The following is a 23,333-nucleotide window of genomic DNA, read 5'->3' on the forward strand; positions in this document are numbered from 1 at the left end:
TTTTTTATTAGAGACAGAGTTTCACCATGTTGGCCAGGGTGGTCTCAAACTCCTGACCTCAGGTGATCTACCTGCCTCGGCCTCCCAGAGTGCTAGGATTGCAGGTGTGAGCCACTGAGCCCGGCCATGAAGTATCCTTCTTCCAGTCTCAGGTCAGTCTTTCACCTTCTGGCTTTCACTCAAGTCGTGCTTTCTCTGACAGTGGATAGTCCACATTCATGCTGTGTCTTCCTGTTCACTATTCGGTTTATTGTAATCTTGCTCCTGATTCCACGCAGGCACTTAAATACCCTTTGTCGAAATTACTAGTAACCTCCAGTTTCTTAATCCAGTGGATGGATTAAGGCATACTTTACCCCTTATCTAAGTTGACCTCCACGAAGCATTGGATGCTGCTGACCACATTTTGAAATCTCTCGTGTCACTATTTTTTCTTTTTTTTTTTTGAAACTGGGTCTCCTGGGTCTCTCTTTGTCACTCAGTCTGAATGCAATTATGTGATCACGGCTTACTGTAGCCTTGACCCCTTGGGCTCAAGTGATCCTCTCACCTCAGTAGCTGGGACTACAGTGCGTGCCACCATGCCTGGCTCAGTTTTTAGTTTTGTAGAGATGGCGTCTCCCTATGTTGCCCAGGCCATTCCCAAATGCCTGGGCTCAAGTTATCGTCCTGTCTCAGCCTCCCAAAGTGCTGGGATTACAGGCTTGGGCCACCATGGCTGGCCTCTTGCCACTATTTCTTATTTTCCTCCTGCCTACCAGCCATACCTCGATTTCTTAAATTTATTTATTGCATTCTTTTTCGTCTGTTGTAGAGATATATGAGTACCTAGTACTATGCCAGGTGCAGAGGACTCAGCAGTGAGCAAGACACGTATAATGTTTACACTCGGGGAGCTTGTGTTTTATGCTTTCCCTTACTTCTCCTCTTTTCTTTACCCCCGTAAATGTTGGTAATGTTTTCTGTCATCACCTTCTCTTTCTTTATTCTCTTGCATTCCTCTTCTAGTAACCCTCCCTGGCTGACCCTAAAATAGAGTGTGTGTTACATACTCGAGTGTCTTCCTCCCTAGGCTGTAAAGTTATTAAGATCAAGGATTGTGTTTTATAGCCAATCTCTCATCTTGTCTGGTACATAGTTGGTGCTCTGTAAATATATCTTTTTCAATAAATGGGTGGAGGGGGTGGACATATAAATGGATATTTGACAACACAGTATAATATGTACTATATAGGTAGGATAAACAAAATGCTTATGGACTTTGTTTTATATTAGAGATAACATTTAATATTGGGTATTGAAAAATAGGTAGGTATTTTTCTGGTAGAGAATTGGTGCAAAGGTCATTCTAGGTAGTGGGATGGATGCAAGGGCATGGAGCATTCTGGAATGGCATAAACCAGGTGTGGATGATGTTTACAACGCTTAGAGGGTAGAGTCATTGGAGATATGTTTAGAATGTTATCCGTTTCACTGTTAACCATGTTACTATTAGTATTTTGGACTGGTTAGTTCTTTGGAGTGACACTCTTCTGCATTGTGGCATAAACTGTTTAGCAGCATCCTGGCCTCTTATAACTAGACACCAGGGGCACAACTCCCTTCTCCTCCGGTTGTCACAGCACTGGTACAGTGGCTTGCACCAGTAGGTCCAGCTACTCTGGAGGCTGAGGTGGGAGGATCACTTGAGCCCAGGAGTTCGAGTCCAGTCTGGGCAACATAGTGAGACCCTGTTGCTTAAAAACAAAAAGTCTCTAGAATTTCAAATGTCCTGTGGGGGAGGGGGGCAAAGTCTCTCCCAGTTTTAAACAACTGTTTAAGAGGGGGGCGTGGGGGCCAGAGTTTTAAAGGGTCTTGGGTACCAAGTTAAGCTATATATCTAGGCATTTCTTAAAAACAGACTGGGTCATCTGTCATTTGTTGAACCCACTTTGAAGGAAATTACTGTTTTAAAATTCAGATAATTAACTCCAAAAGTATATCATCCCTGGAATGAGTAAACTGAAATAATAATTTATATTTTACAAAATAATCCCAGCTAGACAAATAAAGACATATAATTAGTTGCTTGGCATGTGAGCTATTTGGAAAGACTGTTAATACTGCTCATCTTATTTTTAGGTGTGCTGATTCTGTTCCTTACTTTTTTTGCCTTTTTGCACTGCTGGCTCAATGCCTTTGCTGAGATGCTACGCTTTGGTGACAGGATGTTCTATAAGGTAGTATATACTCAGACTTAGCTTTCTTTTCACATTTTATCATCTTCCTCATTGTTAAGTATTTCAACATTGTTGGCTAATGTCACCAGCCTTTCACACAAACATTGTGAAATAATGTTCTTTTCTACAAATATTGCCAATTATGATCTAAAATTCAGTTACAGATATAACTAGCATAGCCTTGTGTTTTCTTCAGTCTCTAATATCTGCTCCCTTAACATAAGCACATGGTTTCTGCTGGATCCTTCGAGGATGTATTGGCGATTACGCTAGGAAAGTGTTTGTTCAGAGCACACCATGAGACTTCCCTGAGTGTTCATTCATTTGAAATGGACCGTCTAGTTCTGTAGGAATGACCTCAGCAAATTATTCCATTTAAGACAACTGAGCAGTTCATGAGGGAAATAACTTATCCCTCCTTTTTTTTTTTTCTTCTTTTTTTTGAGACGGAGTTTCGCTCTTGTTACCCAGGCTGGAGTGCAATGGCACGATCTCGGCTCACCGCAACCTCCGCCTCCTGGGTTCAAGCAATTCTCCTGCCTTAGTCTCTATAGGCATGCACCACCATGCCCAGCTAATTTTTGTATTTTTAGTAGAGATGGGGTTTCACCATGTTGACCAGGATGGTCTCGATCTCTTAACCTTGCGATCCACCCGCCTCGGCCTCCCAAAGTGCTGGGATTATAGGCGTGAGTCACCACGACTGGCCTATAACCCTACCTAAAGTTCTTTTTGAGTTTTAGTTGTTTTTGGCAACACTCTAAGTCTACCAACTTTTTTCTCAAAGAAACATTAAGTGTGGATTGCAGATTTTAGATATCTGATTTCATTCATCTGATCTTAAAATTGGGAGCAAGAAATATATGTAGCGACACCAGGACTTTGAGGTAGCCACGATCTCACTGTTTGCGTAACTTAAATTTTGCCAGTTATGGTAACCACCAGACAGCTCTCTAGTGTTAGCACTCTATCTGGTCTTCATGACCATAGAATTTTCTCATGACATTCTAGCAAGGTAAGGGGGGTGGGGTTTACTGACAGCTGTTTAGATGAGCATTAGATTTAAATGATTCTGTGTGTTCTGTGTGAACCTAGGAACTTAATCATATATAGTATGAGAATTCATGTCATATTCAACACTAATAACCAAAATGCCTTTGAAGATTTTTCTGTCATCAGTATATGAACCCACAGTTTATCACAGTATACTCTGGTTTTTCTGCTACATGTGTTCTTTGGGAGAGTCAGAGGTTTTGCTTTTGGAGCATGTGTGTGTGTGTGTGTAGTTTTATAACTTTACTTTTTCCCTCAGGATTGGTGGAACTCCACATCATACTCTAACTATTACAGAACCTGGAATGTGGTTGTCCATGACTGGCTGTATTACTATGCTTACAAGGACTTTCTCTGGGTAAGCAACAAGATTAAGTTGATGTTTTTTAAGAAATGGAGGTTATTTTTCAGAAAGTATTAGTATTATACAGCTGGAAGAAGTTACACTGAATTGCTCATGATGAAAGGGTGATAGTATCTTTTCAGTTTTCTTTTGAGTTATTTAGGTCTGAAAACCTGCTTATTTTAGTACTGCTTAGAAACCACTGTGTACAGTAGTAGGTCTAATACTGTGTCTTTGCTTTGGATTTTGTCTTACATAACAATGTAAGAGTGCATGGAGGTCATTGGAGGAGTTGAAATGATCCACCAATAATGGATAATTTCTTATGAATCTCATTGCCAACAAATAATCTCCCTCTGGTCTTTTTCATTTGTTTTTGTTAAAGGTAGAGAAACACTTTTCTGTGAGAAATACCTTTGTGTGGATTTATATCTCTCCAATTAGTGACACCTGGCTTTGAGACATTCTTTAGAGCAGAATATACTTAGACTGATGAGATGTCATCTTGAATCTCCTGGTTGATTAACACTGGTATCTGGATTACAGTTTTTATTAAGTGAGGGCACCATTTGGCTTAGTGACAACATCTTTTGGTGCAAATAGCATTGTGGTAATATTTGAGTGCTTCTTCTGTCACTCAAGTGTAGTTTCACATATGGATAAGGCAAGTCTCATCTCCTTTTGAAATCTTAGTTTTGTTACGTGTAAAAAGGGAGATGACACTTGCCCCATCTACCACACAGTGTTACTCTAAAGATTGAAATTTGATATGTTTCATTTATATAGGAAAACTATGTTTGTCAATGATAATAACCTACAAACATAAGGTATTGATGCTTTTGAAAGTAGACTCAGATCTTTGAACAATAATAAAAGTTTGTAAGTATATATGAGTTGTAATTATTTTAATAGGCTTGGATTAATTTAAGGAGTAGACTTAGAAAATTAAGTACAAATATAATTAAATAGATGCCTTTAGCATATGATAATTTTATGTACTATGTAGTTCATGCTTGGTTTAAATTTTTAAAAGTACTTTGTAATTTTTTTTTCTTTAGTTTTTCTCTAAGAGATTCAAATCTGCTGCCATGTTAGCTGTCTTTGCTGTATCTGCTGTAGTGCACGAATATGCCTTGGCTGTTTGCTTGAGCTTTTTCTATCCCGTGCTCTTCGTGCTCTTCATGTTCTTTGGAAGTAAGTATCATGGCATGCGAGCACTGGGTACTAACTATGGTAAAAGAGAAAACCAAATAGAAAGGGAACTATATAATCAATGTCGGGGAACTAGTTAGTAGTAGTAACATTTTAAGGTAGTACTTGTTTATCAGATGGTCAGAATATTGACTTTGAATAATTATACACAGTTCCATCTCCAGATGTTTACACTTCAAAGTAGGGAAATGAACTAGGTAATCTCATGAAGACCACTGATGACACTGATTTTGTAGGTCATAAAAGTTATGTATATAAACAGCTTTCCCATTCATAAACATTGTCAGTCTGCATCCCCTGGAAAACTGACCATTTTTTGAGTAAGAGGGAAAAGTTAGAATATGAATATTCTAATTCCATGAAATATATATACACATGTTCTGAAAACACTGATTTCTTGTTAGTTACTGATTTTAACACTGAAGCTTTATTTTTCTTTATAGAAACAGTGACCAGAATAAAAAAAAAAAAAATATATATATATATATATATATATATATAAACAGTTGATACTCATTGTGATTATTAGATGAGAACAGCAGATATCTGAGGCCCCCTCATCTTCTGATAAATTATGTTTTGATAACTGTATATTTCTTTTGTTTATTTTTTTCTTTGAGACAGAGTTTCACTCTCATCACCCAGGCTGGAGAGCAGTGTGCAATCCCAGCTCACTGCAACCTCTGCCACCTGGGTTCAAGTGATTCTCCTGCCTCAGCCTCCCAAGTGGCTGGGATTACAGGCACACACCACCACACCCGGTTGATTTTTGTATACTTAATAGAGATGGGGTTTCACCATTTGGCCAGGCTGGTCTCGAACTTCTGACCTCTGATAACTGTATATTTCTTTGTTGCCTTCCTGTCTTTAGTGGCTTTCAACTTCATTGTCAATGATAGTCGGAAAAAGCCAATTTGGAATGTTCTGATGTGGACTTCTCTTTTCTTGGGCAATGGAGTCATACTCTGCTTTTATTCTCAAGAGTGGTATGCACGTCAGCACTGTCCTCTGAAAAATGTGAGTCACCAATCTGATTGGTGTGCAAAAGAACCTGTTTGTCCTCTGATTATGAGAGTTGGTGGGCAACGTTGAGGTGGATAGTAGTGGAGATTATGATGACTTAGTGTTAAAGAGAGGGAAATGAATAGTAAAACATTAGTTTATTATCTGATTTTGTACTTGAAGTTTTTCCCTTTTTTTCGTTTTCTTCACATTTAACTCCCCTAGTTTTTGGTTTTCTTCTTTTAGTGCTTTTTCTTTAGCCCCTTCTAATTTTCTGTCTCCTGGAACTATATATATTCTCCAGGGTTTTCCTAATGCCATGTATGTCCCTACTACCACCACCTAAAACATAGCTTTTTTTTTTTTAGCCTCTTTCTTCTAAATAAACTCACGTAAAAATATTGGATAACACTGAGATGCCTTTCATTTCTCTCGATTCTATTTTTTGTTTCTTTTTTTGGTAATTATATTCAGGTTTCATTCATTCTTAGGACTTTAGTTTTTAGCTATGCATGGGTACAGACTTTAGGAGGATGCTTTTACTTTTTTTAAAGAATTTTATTTTCAAGTAACGTAGTATAGGACATAGACTGAGGAATTTCCCAGCAAACACTCTGGTTAATTTAATTAATATGATCTAGTTAATTAGATCTACTAGCACTAGCTGAATTACTTCTTATAGTTATGGATAGAATTTCATGATGGAAACACCCTAAGAAGTAGGATTGCCAGGCTTCTTGTCTATATAGGACATGTCCTGTATTTAATACTTTTGTCCTGCCTTCTGTATTGGCTTTCTTAGAATACCCTAAATGTCTTATAAAATTCGGCAGATAGAGTTGTTTGTCTCAAGTTCATCTAGTCATCCTGTACTTGTATTTGCTAAATTTGGGGGCCCTACTAAGATGTCATTCAATCCCGACAACTTTCCAGGTTCAGAGGGGATGCCTTCTTGATATATTTCCTAGGTATTTCTCATAGGCAGCTGTAACTGAAGATGTCCATAATACAATTACTCAGTTGCCTCTCCAAAGTTTCCCCTCTCTCTGTGTACCCTGTTTTTGTTACGCTGCCTCAAGTCTCCCTCCTTATTTCCTATTAATCTCCTTTGAGCATCTGAACTAATTGCTCTTGACTGTCCCTGGTCAACTGGATTCCACATGTTAGATTTTATTCTCCTAGCAAAATCCAGTTTGGATGCCACATCTTCCCTAAAGATTTTTCAAATTCTTGCTTCCCTCTCTTTCCTATTTCTGAACTTTCGTAGTGCTTCACCTGCTCCTCCTTTAGATAGTTCAGTAATTTTAAATCTTGTATTAGTCACATATTTATATATACACATATTCATACATATATTTGTTGTATATATATTTATCATCCTTAACCACCATTTAGATTTTAAGGTACTAAAAGTAGGGCTGTACTGAAATAAAAGATGCAGAAAGAAATAGTGCCTATTTAGAAATTGGTCAAAAGTCCACACAATTGTATATAGTTTACTGGACTTTAAAAGCTTTATGTGAAGCATCTAAATTGAATAAATCTGTGTTATAGATAAAAGTACTGAACATCTTTTGGAATACCTTGAGCGTTATTGAAATGTTGGGAGGCATTTTAGAGATGTACAATGTATAATATTAATACCCGTCTACCTCCTCACCACATCTACTCTGTACACAAATAATTTTTCCCTTCTTATTTTTCCCCATTGTAGCCCACATTTTTGGATTATGTCCGGCCACGTTCCTGGACTTGTCGTTACGTGTTTTAGAAGCTTGGATTTTGTTTCCTCCTTGTCACTGAAGATTGGATATTCTCCCTGATTTGGAGCCAGCTGTTTCCAGCTGTTACTGAAGTTATCTGTGTTATTTGGACCACTCCAGGCTTTACAGATGACTCACTCCATTCCTAGGTCACTTGAAGCAGAATTGTTGGAAGTTCACTGGAATCTTGTACACTTAAGGAGAGCAGAACTTTTTTGTGGGGGTGGGAGGGGGAGAGAAGGCAGACTAATAGCTGAAGTAATGACATTGTTGCTGGGTCATATCAGCTTTATCCCTTGGTAATTATATCTGTTTTGTTTCTTGACTCTATCCAATCAGAGACTAAACATCATAATTTCTTGGCCACTGAATTAGCCAAAATACTTATGAAGAAATCACTTAAATACCTCTGGCTGAGAATTTTTTTCATGCACACTATTGGAATGTATGATGATTAAACATGCAATTGGGGAAGAAAAAATATGGAAGGATTTTTGCTATTTCTAGTAGAAAGAAAATACATTTTCCAAAGATAATGTTATACATCCTATTTTGTAATTTTTTTGGAAAAAGTTTAGTTCTCCTCAGTTTTTACCTTGTTTTATCTGTAGGTCATGATTTTTGTGAAGCAAAAAGATGCCTTTTACCATGAATTCTTGAGTTTACATCAATAATACTGTATATTAAGGGGATCAGAAGTAGGAAGGACAGAATAAGAGGTAGCAGAGGAAAAAGAAAAACATTTCCTCTTATTTAACTTCCAAAGTAATTTGTAAAAAAGATTTGTAGAGTCAATCACGCGTTTAAATTATTTTATCACAAACTTACCATGAAAGATACTCCTTTTTAACTTTTTGATAATGACTTCTTAGAAGTTATTTAGAAATATCCTTTGGAACAATTATTTTATTGTCTAATAAATATTGATTTATCTTGAATTATTTTGCAGACTAGTGAGTCTGTAACTAAGTATTAATCACTTCCACCCATATTAAAGTGATCATTAAGGATGCAGAAGCTGGCTTCTGCATTTGGTCAATTATTATGCTTTTAATGGTAGTATGTTTTTAGGTAGAATAAATTAATATATGATTGGTTTCAAGGAAATGTACTCTACTATGTAATACTTTGATTTTATAAGATGCCCATTTCTAATACAATGTGTGTAGGAATTATTTTATTTGTATGTATGGGGTATGATTGTAAAGACTGAGCATTGGAAGGGGCATTAGAGACCACGTAGTTCAACTTTCCACCCAAAGAAGTAAGATTTTGAATAATTTAAATGATTGTTGTTACTTGGAACAGCAACTTGAGAGGCTCTCCTGGTATTGTTCGAATTGTTTTGAAGTCAGTTTGAATCTCATAAGAAGGTAAGCAGAGTTAATACTCATAATTTGAACCACAAGTATCCAGCTTAATCATGTATCTTCTTCATGATACCATTGGCCCAGTTTAGGTAACTTTCAAACATTAAATCCAACTTCAGTGGACACAAATCACCTCAAAGGAAGTTATTTTTAAAAAGTGTTCTGCATGTTCCCATAGTAGTGTTCTGTACCACAGTATTGTAATTGTAATGGAACCATAACCTCCTAACTAGTTGCTTTAATATGGCTTTTAATTATTGGCATTTTTCTTAAAATGAATCAGTCTCTTGAATTTATAACTGCATTTTAAATATATTGAGAACACATTGGTCTAAGACTTGGTTAGGCGTAAGCCAATCTTTTAAATCTAGAGAATGGAAGTTTTAGGTTTATATTTCTGTTAAAAAATACTATAGATGTGACTCTTATGAGAAGACTTTGTTGCTCTGTAGTGTTTCTGAATACTGTATTTGCTGGATTGATCAAGGCTATTTTTCAAAAAGCTCTCTGCTTCCTGTTTTTGTTTGTTTGTTTGTTGTTTTTTTGAGATAGAGTCTTGCTCTGTCGTCCAGGCTGGAGTGCAATGGCACAATCTCGGCTCACTGCAACCTCCACCTCACAGTTTCAAGTGATTCTCCTGCCTCAGCCTCCTGAGTAGCTGGGATTACAGGCAGGTGCTACCATGCCCAGCTAAATTTTGTATTTTCAATTGAGACAGGGTTTTACCATGTTGGTCAGGCTGGTCTTGAACTCCTGACCTTGTGATCCGCCCACCTCGGCCTCCTAAAGTGCTGGGATTACAGGAGTGAGCCACCGTGCCTGGCCTCTGCTTCCTCTTATTAGTGATTTTTATGTCCAAGATTGTGACAACAAATGACATGTAGAACTACAGACTGTTTAGAATGTTAAGACTGTTCTAAGAAACTTTCAAAAACAGTAAACACTTCAAAGAATGGTCACTTTCTGTGAAAGAAATGGTTTGATAGCCATAATCTTATTGCTAGCTGCTTTTAGCAAAAGTCTTTTCTTGAAACTACCACCTATGCTTTTTAAACAAATAAAAACTAAAATCGCTTGCTAATGTGTTCCAGGAAGATTTTTTTTTTTTCTATTTTGCTCTTGTACTGAAAATAATTTTCACTTATAGGATACTTTTTTCCTTCTGAAAAGTAATAAACTTTTTGTTTCTGTAAGACGTAATGATAGTAACTGTTATTTTGGGCATATTAACCAACAGAACAACTACGTAGTCTGTATTTCACTTTCTCATTAGATCTCTAACTTGACCTTCTTGTACCTTTATGTTCGACTCTTTCATTGTCAATCCTGGATAATGATGCAAAATGGAATTTTGTTTTGTTTGTTAGTAGATTCATGTAACTACAACTGTCCGGGTAAAGTTGCTTGCCTCATGTTAGAATGTAATTAGAAAACTGAGGTTGCTTTATAATTATTATTATTATTTTTACAGAGTCTTACTCTGTTGCCCAGGCCCGTTTTTTTTTTCTTGTACAGATGGGGTTTCATCATGTTGCCCACGCTGGTCTCAAACTCCCAGACTCAAGGGATCTATTTGCCTCAGCCTTCCAAAGTGCTGGGATTACAGGTGTGAGCCACGGCTCCTGGCTCCTGGCTCCAGAGTAAATTTTTTAATGAATGATACCTCATAGTTTTTTGTGTTTCTATTTTTAAAAAGATAGGGTCTTGCTCAGTTGCCCAGGCTGGAGGGTACTAGCATAATCCTAGCTCACTGCAATCTCAAACTCCTGGACTCAAAAAGTGCTCTGAAATACCTAGAGCTACAAGTGCCTGCCACCACACACAGCTAGTTTCTTTGTTTTTTGTAGAGATGGAGTCTCACTATTTGCCCAGCTCAAACTCCTCACCTCAAGCAAACCTCCCACTGCTGAAAGCTTTGGGATTACAGGCATGAGCCACCATGCTAGGCCCATCCTTTTGTTAATAAAGTTTCAGTGACATGCTTACTAATCTTATGCAAAATTTCATTTATGTAATACTACCTAATGCAGTGCTACTTATGGTATGTATATATACACTGTATACACACAAAGATCTGTTGTGGGCATTGTTTTTATGTATCTTATCTCTAGGCTTTATGGCTTTGAAATGGAGGGAACTGGGTATATATGTTTTGAGGAATAAACTGAATGTTTTGAGTGAAGTTTATATAAGGATTTGACTGGTTTTTAACATTATTAGAGTTTCTATCAGGTAATACACTGTTGGGACTGTTTGTTGAAATAAAATGCTACATACAGCTGGTTGTGGTGGCTCATGCCTGTAATCCCAGTACTTTGGGAGGCCAAGGCAGGAGGATTGCTTAAGCTTAGAAGTTTGAGACCAGCCTGGGAAACATGACAAAACCCTGTCACTACAAAAAATACAGAAACTAGCCAGTGTGGTGGTGCACACTGTATTCCCAGCTCCTCAGTAGGCTGAAGTGGGAAGATGGCTTCAAGCTGGGAGATGGAGGCTCGGTGACCTGTGACCTGTGACCTGTGACCACACCACTTTATTCCTCAAAACATCCAGTTCCCTCCATTTCAGAGCCATGGGCAACAGAGCGAGACCCTGTCTCAAAAAACAAGTTACATAGGTGCCGGGCGCGGTGGCTCAAGCCTGTAATCCCAGCACTTTGGGAGGCCGAGGCGGGTGGATCACGAGGTCAAGAGATCGAGACCATCCTGGTCAATACGGTGAAACCCCGTCTCTACTAAAAATACAAAAAATTAGCTGGGCATGGTGGCACGTGCCTGTAATCCCAGCTACTCAGGAGGCTGAGGCAGGAGAATTGCCTGAACCCAGGAGGCGGAGGTTGCGGTGAGCCGAGATCGCGCCATTGCACTCCAGCCTGGGTAACAAGAGCGAAACTCCGTCTCAAAAAAAAAAAAAACAAAAAAAACAAGTTACATATAAGTCCAGTTTAAAGAGAGGATAACATGCAGATACCTTAGTTGAAACAGAATGTGTATCCCTTCTTTCCCACCCTGAATTTCATGCCTAGTTTGAAAATCACTAGACAGTAACAATAAAGTTGATAAGCTTTAGGTTGGTAGGAAAGCTATGTAATCTATACAGTCTACTAAATCCTCGTATGTTTTTGGTAAAATATAAAGATTTAATAGCTAATTTGGACTTAAGAAATTGGGTTAATTTCACGAGTGCATATCACTTTTGACTATATTAGTCAAGCATATTATTAAAGTTTAAAAAAATCTAAGACTTCTGTACTATTTTTTTTTTCCAGAGTGCTCTCTCCCTTATTTCTACATTACTACATTCACATTTCTGCTGTCAATAAGCCCTAATGGAGTGATAAACTTTAAGCTAGTAGACACTGCACCATGCTTTGTGGTGGCGTTTTCTGAATGAAATGGTAGATGTACTTCCTGTTTGTTTTTAAATACCTTTGAAACAGACAGTTCATGCACCCCATCGTTTAGAGATGCAGTTTGAATTTCCATGGGAAAATGTGCCAATTTGGGGTTGGGAAAGGAGCTGAAGCCCGAATCAAGACTCTGCCGTTTGGGGGTAGTGCAGCAGATTCCTGCATCTGTATCTTTCCAGTTTGTGCGTTAATCCATCGTGTTCCGAGAAGCAGAAGGGTCATGTAAATCTGAAGTTCTTATTAAAGGTTTTTCTACAGATAAAGATGTCTTTTCTGATTCATTCTTGTATATTATTTTCCCGAATTCCTATTCCTCCCTCCCCCTGCAAGTCCTTGTCTGATCACTGTTACCAATACTTTGTTTAGTAGGAGTTGATTGTATTAGCATTAACTTAACATTTTTTAAATTTAAAAATACACAAAAATGGCAAAATACTGTACATGTGAATGTGGTAAATACATTTGGAAGAAACCTAGTCTGTTTTGTTTCATTTTTTGAGACGGAGTTTCGCTCTTTGTTGCCCAAGCTGGAGTGCAGTGGCATGATCTCAGCTCAGTGCAACCTCTACCTCCTGGGTTCAAGTGATTCTCCTGTCTCAGCCTCCCGAGTAGCTGGGGTTACAGGTGCCTGCTACCATGCCCAGCTAATTTTTTTTGTATTTTTAGTAGAGACAGGGTTTCACCATGTTGGCCAGGCTGGTCTCGAACTCCTGACCTCAGGTGATCTGCCTGCCTCAGCCTCCCAAAGTGCTGGGATCACAGGCACGAGGTACCGCACCTGGCCGAAAACCTAGTCTGTTTTATTTTTTATTTTTTTATGTTTCTGAGACAGAGTGCAGTGGTGCGATCTCAGCTTACTGCAACCTCCACCTCGGGTTCGAGCCTCCCCAGGAGCTGGGATCACAGGTGTGCACTGCTATGTCTGGCTAATTTATGCATTTTTGGTAGAGATGCGGTTTTGCCATATTGCCCCGGCTGGTCTTGAACTGACTTCAGTCACCCGCCTCAGCCTCCCAAAGTGCTGGGATTACAGGTGTAAGCCACCGTGCCTGGACAGAAACCAAGTCTGTTTTAAAAGTAACTTCAAGTGTTTTCGGTATTAACTCTATTGTTCATGTTCATAAATGCTGTTCATCTTAATACCAGGCAGCTTTGTATGCTGAATATAGCCAAAAGAGGAGGCAAATAACTGACCAGGACTTTCTTGTCCAGGCTAATGAAGGGGAACTGTGTTAAAGATTACAAAGAAATTGTGGGACCCAATTGTCACTTTGTATTTGCAGCAAGAAAAGCAGTGACAGTGACTCTTCTGCTGCCTCTCTGCCACCTCTTTCTCCCGAGGTCGTTATTTGTTCCTTGATTTCTTTTGCTCTTGGCCTTTTAAAACTTGTGAAGTGGCTGAGTGCAGTGGCTCACGCCTGTAATCCCAGCACTTTGGGAGGCCAAGGTGGGTGGATCACCTGAGGTCAGGTGTTCGAGACCAGCCTGGCCAATATGGTGAAACCCTATCTCTACTGAAAATACAAAAATCACCTGTGCTTGATGGTGCACACCTGTTATCTCAGCTACTTGGGTGGCTGAGGCATGAGAATAGCTTGAACCTGGGAGGCAGAGGTTGCAGTGAGCCCAGATCACACTTTGGCACTACAGCCTGGGTGACAGAGCAAGACTTGGTCTCAAAAACAAAACCAAACCTGTGAAGGGATCTAAGAAAGAACAGCTCTGCCTCTATTGAGTAGAAATGGACTTTAGGTTTTCAATGAAAAGTGAGAGGCGGTTGGCGAGGAAGTATGCCTTTTAAGACTAGGGGAAACCCAGTTTTGGAGCAAGATAGGTTGTTTCCTCTCTGTTATCATTTGAATGTGTCTCCTCCAAAATTCAGCTATTGGCAATGTGCTGTTGTCGAGGCAGTGCTTTTTTTTTTTTTTTTGAGGCAGGCTCTGTTATCCAGGCTGGAGTGCAGTGGCGTGATCTGGGCTCACTGCAACCTCTGCCTCCCAGGTTTATGTGATTCTCCTGCCTCAGCCTCCTGAGTAGCTGGGATTACAGGCGTTGGCCACCATGCCCGGCTAATTTTTGTATTTTTAGTAGAGATGGGGCTTCACCATGTTGGCTAGTATGGTCTTGAACTCCTGACCTTAGGTGATCAACCTGCCTCGGTCTCCCAAAGTGCTGGGATTACAGGCATGAGCCACTGTGCCCGGCCAAATTTCTCTTTATTATAAATTACCCAGTCCCAGGTATTCTGTTACGGTAGCTCAGATGAAGACACCCTTTCTACAAAGAATCTACCCATCATAGGAGCCTACTACAATGAATACTTGACATTGCAACATTTTGTCTGATGAAGCACATTTTATAGCAATAGACAAGGAGTACTCTCTAGTTACCCTTGATGACCTAGCTATACACACCTGGCTGTGCAGTGCCAGAGGTGTGGGAAGGGAGAAATTCCTTCAGAAGTTAACTCTGTCGCTGTTTCTTGGACTTAGTGGCTGTTCATTGCTGCTAGGGGCAAAGCCATAGTGTTGGAATTTTTTCTTTTTCTTTTTGAGATGGAGTGTCACTCTGTCGCCCAGGCTGGAGTGCAGTAGCACCATCTCAGCTCACTGCAACCTCTGCCTTCCGCATTCAAGCGATTCTCCTGCCTCAGCCTCCTGAGTAGCTGGGACTACAGGCGTGCGCCACCCTGCCTGGCAATTTAAAAAATATTTTTAGTATAGATGGGGTTTCACCATATTGGCCAGGCTGGTTTCGAACTCCTGATCTCGCCATCCGCCCATCTTAGCTTCACAAAGTGCTGGGATTACAGGTATGAGCCACTGCGCCCTGCCCAGAATTTTTTCTGATGAATTTATAAAAACTTAGAGTCCATTTAGGCTTGGATGGCTATCATTTGGACTCAACCAAATTCATGCATCTGATTTATAAAATTGACATAACTTTGTAAATTTACTATGAGAAATCACTCAGTAGCATACTCAAGGTTGGTAATGATCATTGAATTTGCTCTTTGTAGAAGCCCAACTTGTTGTACGATGAGCAAGATGAATATATTCTCAATTACTACATAATCATTTGCCAGATACTGTGCTATGCACTGAAGACATGAGCAACCCGCATATTTTTTCCTGTAGGCACACCCATGTGTGAACTGAATGATAAAGTCTGAGGCCTCATTCAGTTTTAGGGATGCCATTGCGTAGAAGCAATACTAGAAGCTACTCTTTCCCTTGGAAAGTGCTTGAGTAGTGCCTAGATTTCCTCCTCAGTGTCTGCTTTTAAAAGTTGCTAATTGGAGGTCTGGTGCTGTGGCTCACGCCTGTGATCCCAGCACTTTGGGAGGCCAAGGCGGGCTGATCACTTGAGGTCAGGAGTTTGAGACCAGCCTGGCCTATATGGTGAAATCCCATTTTTACTAAAAAATACAAAAGTTAGCAGGGCATGGTGACGTGCCTGTAATCCCAGCTATTCAGGAGGCTGAGGCAGGAGAACTGCTTGAACCTGGGAGGCAGTGAGCCTAGATGGCGCCACTGTACTCCAGCCTGGACAACAGAGTGAGACTCTGTCAAAAATAAAAAATAAAAGTTTCTAATTGGTACCTCTTTTTTTTTTTTTTGCTATATTAAATACAAATATTGGTCTACTTCCCCCTCAGATTCCTTTAGGGAGCTTTGCATGCTCTAAGTGCCTGCAGATGTGTGTATAAATCCCTGCCCACGCACTTAGAAAATGAGTTGATAAGCCAGGCGTGGTGGCTCATGCCTGTAATCCCAGCTACTTGGGAGGCTAAGGCTCCACAGAATCATTTGAACCTGGGAGGCAGGTTGCAGTGAGCTGAGATGACACCACTGCATTCCACCCTGGGCAACAGAGCGAGACTCCAACTCAAAAAAAAAAAAAAAAAAGATAAAAGATAAAATTAGAGACTAAGCTGGTCTCAAATTCCCGGTCTCAAGCCATCTTCTAGCCTAAGCCTCTCAAAATGCTGGGATTACTAAGGCAAGAGCCACCACACTCAGTCACTCATCCATTCAACTTCCTCCCCCCACTCCCCGCCCCCTCTCGTTGCCCAGATTGGAGTACGATGGCATTGCAACCTCCACCTCCCAAGTTCAAGCGATTCTCCTGCCTCGCCTCCCGAGTAGCTGGGACTACAGGCGTGCGCCACCACACTGGGCTAATTTTTGAATTTGGTATTTGTATTTGGTAGAAAGGGGGTTTCATTCACCATGTGGATCAGGCTGGTCTGGACCTGACCTCAAATGATCCGCCCGCCTCAACCTCCCAAAGTGCTGGGATTACAGGCATGAGCCACCGCGCCCTGCCTCATCCATTCAACTTTAGCCCTTTGCTGAGAGCTTCATACCCATGTGTTAATACATAATCAAATAGTTATTTCCCATTTCCAACCAGATATCTCAATCTTACTGCAAACTCAATATATCCAAAAGTCCTAAACGGAACCTTCTCCAAAGCCCTCCTCTCAAAACGAGAAAACAACCTTAATTCTGTCAACACAGAACTGTCCAACTGATTTTCACGTTTGTCCAGGCACTGTACTAGGTGCTAAGGAACATGGTGATTGAATAAAAGTTTCCTCCGCATCTGGAAGCATCTAGACGCTGGGCTTCTCCCGGCGGTTCATTATTTGGCACTAAATCGCTGCCTTCATATGAAACGATCCCTCACCGAACCGTGCCTCAGTTCGGAGCCAAAGCGCTGATGGTTTTATTTCCTGAGAGCAGGTTTTTAAGCCAGAAGACCCGACAATTTTACCAGAGCTGGTTCCACCCAACCTCAATCCTCCTTCCCTGCTCCAAAGGGGTGAAAAATCTGGACCGAGGAGAACTTCCTTGTGCTCCGGGAGGCGTTTAAGGGTCCAACGAAGACGTGATCGAAATGCAAAGAACTGGACGGCTTACCCAATTAGGGACCCAGTTTCTTATTACCCAACTTCCCTGAGTCTGGCTTTTAGAAAAATATCCAAAGCGGCTGGGCGCTGTGGCTCACGCCTGTTAATACCAACACTTTGGGAGGCCGAGGCGGGCTGATCATCTGACGTCAGGAGTTTGAGACCAGCCTGGCCAATAGGGTAAAACCCCGTCTCTACTAAAGATACAAAAATTAGTCGGGCGTCGTGGCGGGCGCCTGCAATCCCAGCTACTCTGGAGGCTGAGAAAGCAGAATCCTTGAACGCAGAAGGCGGAGGTTGCAGTGAGCCGAGATCGCGCCATTGCACGCCAGGCTGGGCGACAAAAGTGAAACTCCGTCTCAAAAAAGAAAAGAAAAGAAAAATGTGCAAAGCAACAAAAAAGAGAGCTGGAGAGATGGAAACAACTCTCCGAAGACCCTGGCATAACCCGCGTGCGTCACGGGCCGCAAGGGTCTTCCCGTCCAGCGAGCCGCCGCCGGCGCCTGCGCACTGACCCGGCCCGCAGCCGGAAGCTCCGGGGTGAGACACTTTCGGATTCTGTGGCAACGGCCGGATTAAACCTTTTTCTTCTCCATTACTGTTGAACCCACGCTGTGATTTAGAACACAAGAAACCCCAAGAGGCTGAAGGGATTGTCTTAGCTGTCTCCCTCCTCCGCCGGCACCGCCGAAGGCAGCCCCTATTGAGGCCACTAAGCCTCGGGGTCCTGGGTTTCTATGACGACAAACAGGCGTTCTAGGAAAGGGCGAAGTGACTGGATGCCGGGTGGGAACGCAGTGTGTGGGTAGGATCGTGGGTGTCCCTTTCCCGTCATTTTAAATCAAGAAACAGTGCGAGCCCTGCACAGCTCTCGAGTTTGTGGAACTGGCGCGCGAGCCCGCTGCCTGTGGGGAAGGTCGGGGTCCCCAGCCGAACTACTTGCGGAGAGTGGCGCCCGTTAGGGGTGCTGGCGGCCGCCGAGCGGGTCCTTCCCGCCCTCCTCCGTGACCCTGACCCTGACCCTGACCTGACGCGTCCGCTAAGGCTTCTTAATCGCGTCACATGACCCTAGAACATAGCGGTCGCCCCGAAGAAGGAAAACCATGCTAGATGAATTCTTAACTGCGATCTGAACCTAAGTACTTAATGGGTGTCGTCTTTTTTTTTCTTTTTTCCTCTGGCTGCAGGACTATGTAACAGCCTGCAAGTCCCAGTGCAGCGCTGATTTGTGTCTAAATTAGCTTTCCAGAAGACTATTTCGAATTACTAAACAAAGTGATAGGTGGCAGTGTTTATTATGTCTCTTCCGAAAACGCCCTCCAACCCGCTAAACTCTGCATCGACATCTGAGAGCAAAAAGTTAAAAGTATCTGTAGCCAAGGAAGAGACCAGAGGTAAACTTCGATGATTTTGAAGTCATAAACGGTCATGGCCGAAAAACAGAAATCACCTTCTAGTCATCGTGTTTTTTTTTTTTTTNTTGAGATGGAGTCTCGTTATATTGCCCAGGCTGGAGTGCAATGGCACCATCTTGGCTCACTGCAACCTCCACCTCCGGGTTCAAGCAATTCTCCTGCCTCAGCCTCCCGAGTATCTGGGATTACAGGCATGCGCCACCATACCTGGTGAATTGTTTCATAATTTTAGTGGAGACAGGGTTTCACCATATTGGCCAGGTTGATCTCAAACTCTTGACCCTATGGCCGTCCACCTCAGCTTCCCAGAGCTGGGATTACAGGCGTGAGCCACCACGCCCGGCCTCAGCCGGTTTTTAAAATCTGAGATTGAGAATGCCTTGATTAGCTACACTTTTTCTAACACACTTGCTTAAATAAAACAAGAAGTCATTCCTTTTACAGTATTTTGAGTCAGCATCCTGTTTCACTACTCCACCTAAATACTGTGTGTGTTTTTCAAATGTAGATTTGTATATTGTTTTAAATTCACCCTAAATATCAATAGTTGGGTTTTTTTGTTTTGGTTTTTTGGTTCCTGGTCTTTGGCTTTAAGGAACTTTGAAAAAGTAATAGCGAGGCTGGACACAGTGGCTCACGCCTGTAATCCCAGCACTTTGGGAGGCCGGGATGGGAGGATCACCTGAGGTCAGGAGTTCGAAACCAGCCTGGCCAATATGATGAAACTCCATCTCTACTGGAAATACAAAAATTAGCTGGGCATGGTGGCTCGCGCTTGTAGTCCCAGCTACTTGGGAGGCTGGGGCAGGAGAATCGCTTGAACCCAGGAGGCAGAGTTTGCAGTAAGCCGATATTGTGCCATTGCATTCCGGTCTGGGGGACAGAGCAAGGCTCCATCTCAAAATAAATAATAGCAGAGATAAGAGAAATGCAGTTTAGTACAACGTGTCAATTTGTATCAGCTTTTAGTACTTTTTCTAAATGAGAGGAATTCCTTAAGATTTTCATTCATATGCAGGTCTATATTAGAATTAAGAATCAGTTATCCTTACCCGGTGTTCTGTTAAAGCTTTTCCCAATCTCACTTGCACCTTGTGCTAAAGCTCCAAGCCCCACCAAACTTTTTTTTTTTTTTCCCCTGTTTCTTTTGATCTCAAGCTCTCGGGAGACAGAGATTTGGTAATGTAAACTGTAACAACTTTTGATAGTGATCAAAGCATGTTTCCTCCTTATAGAAATACATGTGAACCATACCGTATTAGGGGCATGAATTAAGAACAATGAGAACTCAACCCTGCCTAACTGACTTCATAGGAGGGCTTTTCCTATTAGCCCTACTACCTGCCTTTATTACTACTCCGCCCTATTCAGGCAGGGTAGAACACTCTTTACAGTTCCCATTCCACAGATTTGTCAGTTCAGATTATTCCACTCTCATTTGCAACAACCCCAGTTCCATTTTTACTTTTTTTTTTTTTTAGATGGAGTCTTGCTTTGTCACCCAGTCTGGAGTGCAATGGCTCGATCTTGGCTCACTGCAACCTCTGCCTCCCAGGTTCAAGTGATTCTCCTGCCTCAGCCTCCCAAGTTGCTGGGATTACAGGCGCCTGCCACTGTGCTCGGCTAATTTTTATATTTTTAGTAGAGACGGGCTTTCATCAAGTTGGCCAGGCTGGTCTTGAACTCCTGACCTCGTGATCCACCCGCCTTGGCCTCCCAAAGCGTTGGGATTACAGGCGTAAGCCACTGCACTTGGCCCCATTTTTACTTTTAAGCCCAACCCAGATCCTTTCCACTCTGTAAATGCCTCGGTTTAATGCAATTATTCTCACCTTTGAATCCATGTAAGAAAAAAATTACTAAATAATTTGACAGCTTGGGAGAGAGATTTGTCATTTTCATATGAAAGGGAAAATAGATATTCATTACCATCTTCTTAAGGCTATCCCAGTTAGCAAGAGAAGTGAGTTTAATTTTCAACCTTGAATTGAGAATCATGCAGGTTCATCTTTGTACCTGAGTTTTTAAAACTGCATCTGATGTAATGTGAGTAGGGTAGACAAGATGAGTATGATTTCTCTTGACTAGATGATGTTCAGTGTTTTAAAAATGTTATTTGTTACTATTCTTGTCGAATAGAAGCAATGTTTCTCTCTGTTAGAAACAAATAGATGGGATTGATGAGGCAGTCTGAGAAGCGCCACCAAACTTAAAAAATATATAGTAAGAACTTTTCTTTTCCACTACTTTCTTAGGACTTCCTGAGCTAAAGGAGAAAAAAAATTTGGTGGATCGTTCAAAACCCCTTCCTACTTCTCTTCAGAATGACTTCATTCCTGAAGAAGTTCTTCTTTCTCTGACCTATTCGGCCAATGCCGGTCCTTGTCCTGAAAACTTACTGCCTCCTAAGAAAATTAAAACTCCGAAGGTTAGTATGTACATATGTAGAGAAATGGAGAACATTATTTTTTTGGAATCTGATTCTTTAAGTATTTATTACAAATATATTATATATTCCAGGTAGACTTAAATTTTTTCAGATTGAGTGACTGAGACAGGGTCTTACTACCATCACCCAGGGTGGAGTGTAGTGGCCTGACTGTTGCTCACTGCAGCCTCTACTACCCTGGCTCAGGTGATCCTCCCACCTGAGTAGCTGGGACTATATAGGTCTGTGTCACCATGACTGGCTAATTTTTATATTTTCTGTAAGATGGGATTTGACCATGTTGTCTATGCTGGTTTCGAACTTCTGGGCTCAAGCAATCCACTCGCCTCAGCCTCCCAAAGTGCTGGAATTGTAGGTGTGAGCCAACATGCCTGGCCTTAAAATTTTTTCTTCAAGTAATTGCTTAGATTGAAAACTTGTCTTTTATGTAAATTATTTCCAAGGCTTAGGTATTTCCATTGACCTGTTTTTATGTGGATTTACTAAAATGATCATTACAACTCTTTTTTTTTTTTTTTAGACAAAGTCCCACTCTGTCACCCAGGCTGGAGTGCAGTGACCCCATCTTGGCTCACTGCAACTTCCATCTTCTTGGTGCAAACAATTCTTATGCCCCAACCTCCTGAGTAGTTGGGATTATAGGTGCCCGCCACTACGCCAGCTAATTTTTTGTATTTTTAGTAGAGACGGGCTTTCACCACGTTGGCCAGGCTGGTCTCAAACTCCTGACCTCAGGTAATCTGCCTGCCTTGACCTCTCAAAGTGCTGGGATTACAGGCGTTAGCCACCGTGCCCGGCCAATCATCACCTCTTAATGTTTTTCACTTACTATAGAATTATTCTACTTTTAGTTTTTATGCCATCTAATAACAATTCTGCTCTCTTTTTTTTTCCTTAGAGTATCCAAGTGCCCTTACTGTAAATAAAGCACTTATTCGAAACTATTCATAAATTTCATTTGATTAGAGCACCCTCTGCTGGGTATTCATGTGTATTTGCTTTTTCCCAGGGCACTCTTCCCCGCCTTGTGGACCATGTCTGGCATCATCCTGTTCGAAGGAATAAATTCAAATACCTGATTGACCATCCTGTCTCCTTCACGGGAGCTGGAAGGTAAAGAAGGAAGAGTGAGGTTAGATGCTGACAAATAGAGTTGTTTTCTCATTTTGTATGATTACCTTCGGAAGGGTAGAATTGGAAAAGTCACTTAATCATAGAGTATAAAATTTAGTTTCTTTGAATCAGAATACAATCCAGAAATACCAAAGACCGTCTTTTTGTGTATGATTATTAGGGCAGAAATAGGTGCTGGCTTTACATACTTTTGGTTTAAATTTGTTTTTTGCATGGCTTTGTATGCTTGTCTCTGTACTCTCCTATTCCCTATTGGACCCTTGTAAGAGGACGAGATCCAACAGGCAGAATGCCTCTAGTGCCTCTTCTACCTGTGTGTCTATCTTTAGAAGAAGGAACTAGGTAACATAGCTCACGATGTGGAAAACCTTGAAAAACAAAAGCTTAATTTCTGGATCTCTCCAAAGGGAGCGCTTCATCTTTACACTGTTTCAGATCCAGTCAGCAAATACTGTTGTTTTTTTCTCATTCCTACAAATATTCTAAATGTCAACATTTTCCCTGTGAAGATGTGGACCTGCTAGTTTTCTATGTATTGTTCACTTATCAGTTTACTCCATGCATGCCCCTCACTTAAATGTCACTTCTGAAAGAAATGTTTATACTTAACATACTTGAGTAGGTTACTTAGTCTTTCTGAAGTCCCATTTTCTCATATGTAAGAAGGGAATAGTAGACTTGCCCAGTTTTGTGTGCCTCCCAGGGATTTTGTAAAGCACAAATACGATAATGGATGCAAGAGCACTTGTAAAACTATAATGTGCTGTTTAAATGTAGGTGCTATTACTCAGCTATGTTTCAGTGCAAGAAAAAGTGGCAGAAACTTGTCCTATTGACTTTTATATCCTGAGGCTTTATATTTTATTCTGCTTCCGGATCATGGTTGTAATTATTAGTAGCAATAATTAGTATTATGAGTTGTTTGAAGTGCTTTGAAAGTTAACTATATCTGAATGTGGCAATAAGCTGACATTAAAGTTTTTTTTTTTTGAGATGGAGTTTTGCTCTCGTTACCCAGGCTGGAGTGCAATGGCGCAATCTCGGCTCAC

The 23,333-nt window shown here is 41.0% G+C and overlaps 2 protein-coding genes across 2 annotated transcripts in view; both read left to right on the plus strand.

Annotated features, from left to right (window-relative positions):
- The window catches only part of SOAT1 (sterol O-acyltransferase 1), a 73,260-nt gene extending 63,217 nt beyond the window's left edge, over nt 1–10,043 (plus strand). Inside the window, exons 11-16 of the mRNA XM_037737046.1 lie at nt 1,623–1,645; nt 2,081–2,219; nt 3,532–3,630; nt 4,674–4,809; nt 5,699–5,844; nt 7,544–10,043. Coding sequence (XP_037592974.1) covers nt 1,623–1,645; nt 2,081–2,219; nt 3,532–3,630; nt 4,674–4,809; nt 5,699–5,844; nt 7,544–7,600 — 600 coding nt within the window. The 3' untranslated portion in view covers nt 7,601–10,043. The remainder of the gene's footprint in view (nt 1–1,622; nt 1,646–2,080; nt 2,220–3,531; nt 3,631–4,673; nt 4,810–5,698; nt 5,845–7,543) is intronic.
- Nucleotides 10,044–17,587: 7,544 nt separating this feature from the next.
- Nucleotides 17,588–23,333, plus strand: part of LOC119470520 (axonemal dynein light chain domain-containing protein 1-like) — a 12,874-nt gene continuing 7,128 nt past the window's right edge. Inside the window, exons 1-3 of the mRNA XM_037737049.1 lie at nt 17,588–18,680; nt 20,957–21,129; nt 22,160–22,263. Of these exons, the coding sequence (XP_037592977.1) occupies nt 18,584–18,680; nt 20,957–21,129; nt 22,160–22,263 (374 nt within the window). The 5' untranslated portion in view covers nt 17,588–18,583. The remainder of the gene's footprint in view (nt 18,681–20,956; nt 21,130–22,159; nt 22,264–23,333) is intronic.

Source organism: Cebus imitator, unplaced genomic scaffold (genome assembly GCF_001604975.1).
Source record: "Cebus imitator isolate Cc_AM_T3 unplaced genomic scaffold, Cebus_imitator-1.0 Scaffold33, whole genome shotgun sequence".
In the NCBI taxonomy this organism is placed as follows: domain Eukaryota; kingdom Metazoa; phylum Chordata; class Mammalia; order Primates; family Cebidae; genus Cebus; species Cebus imitator.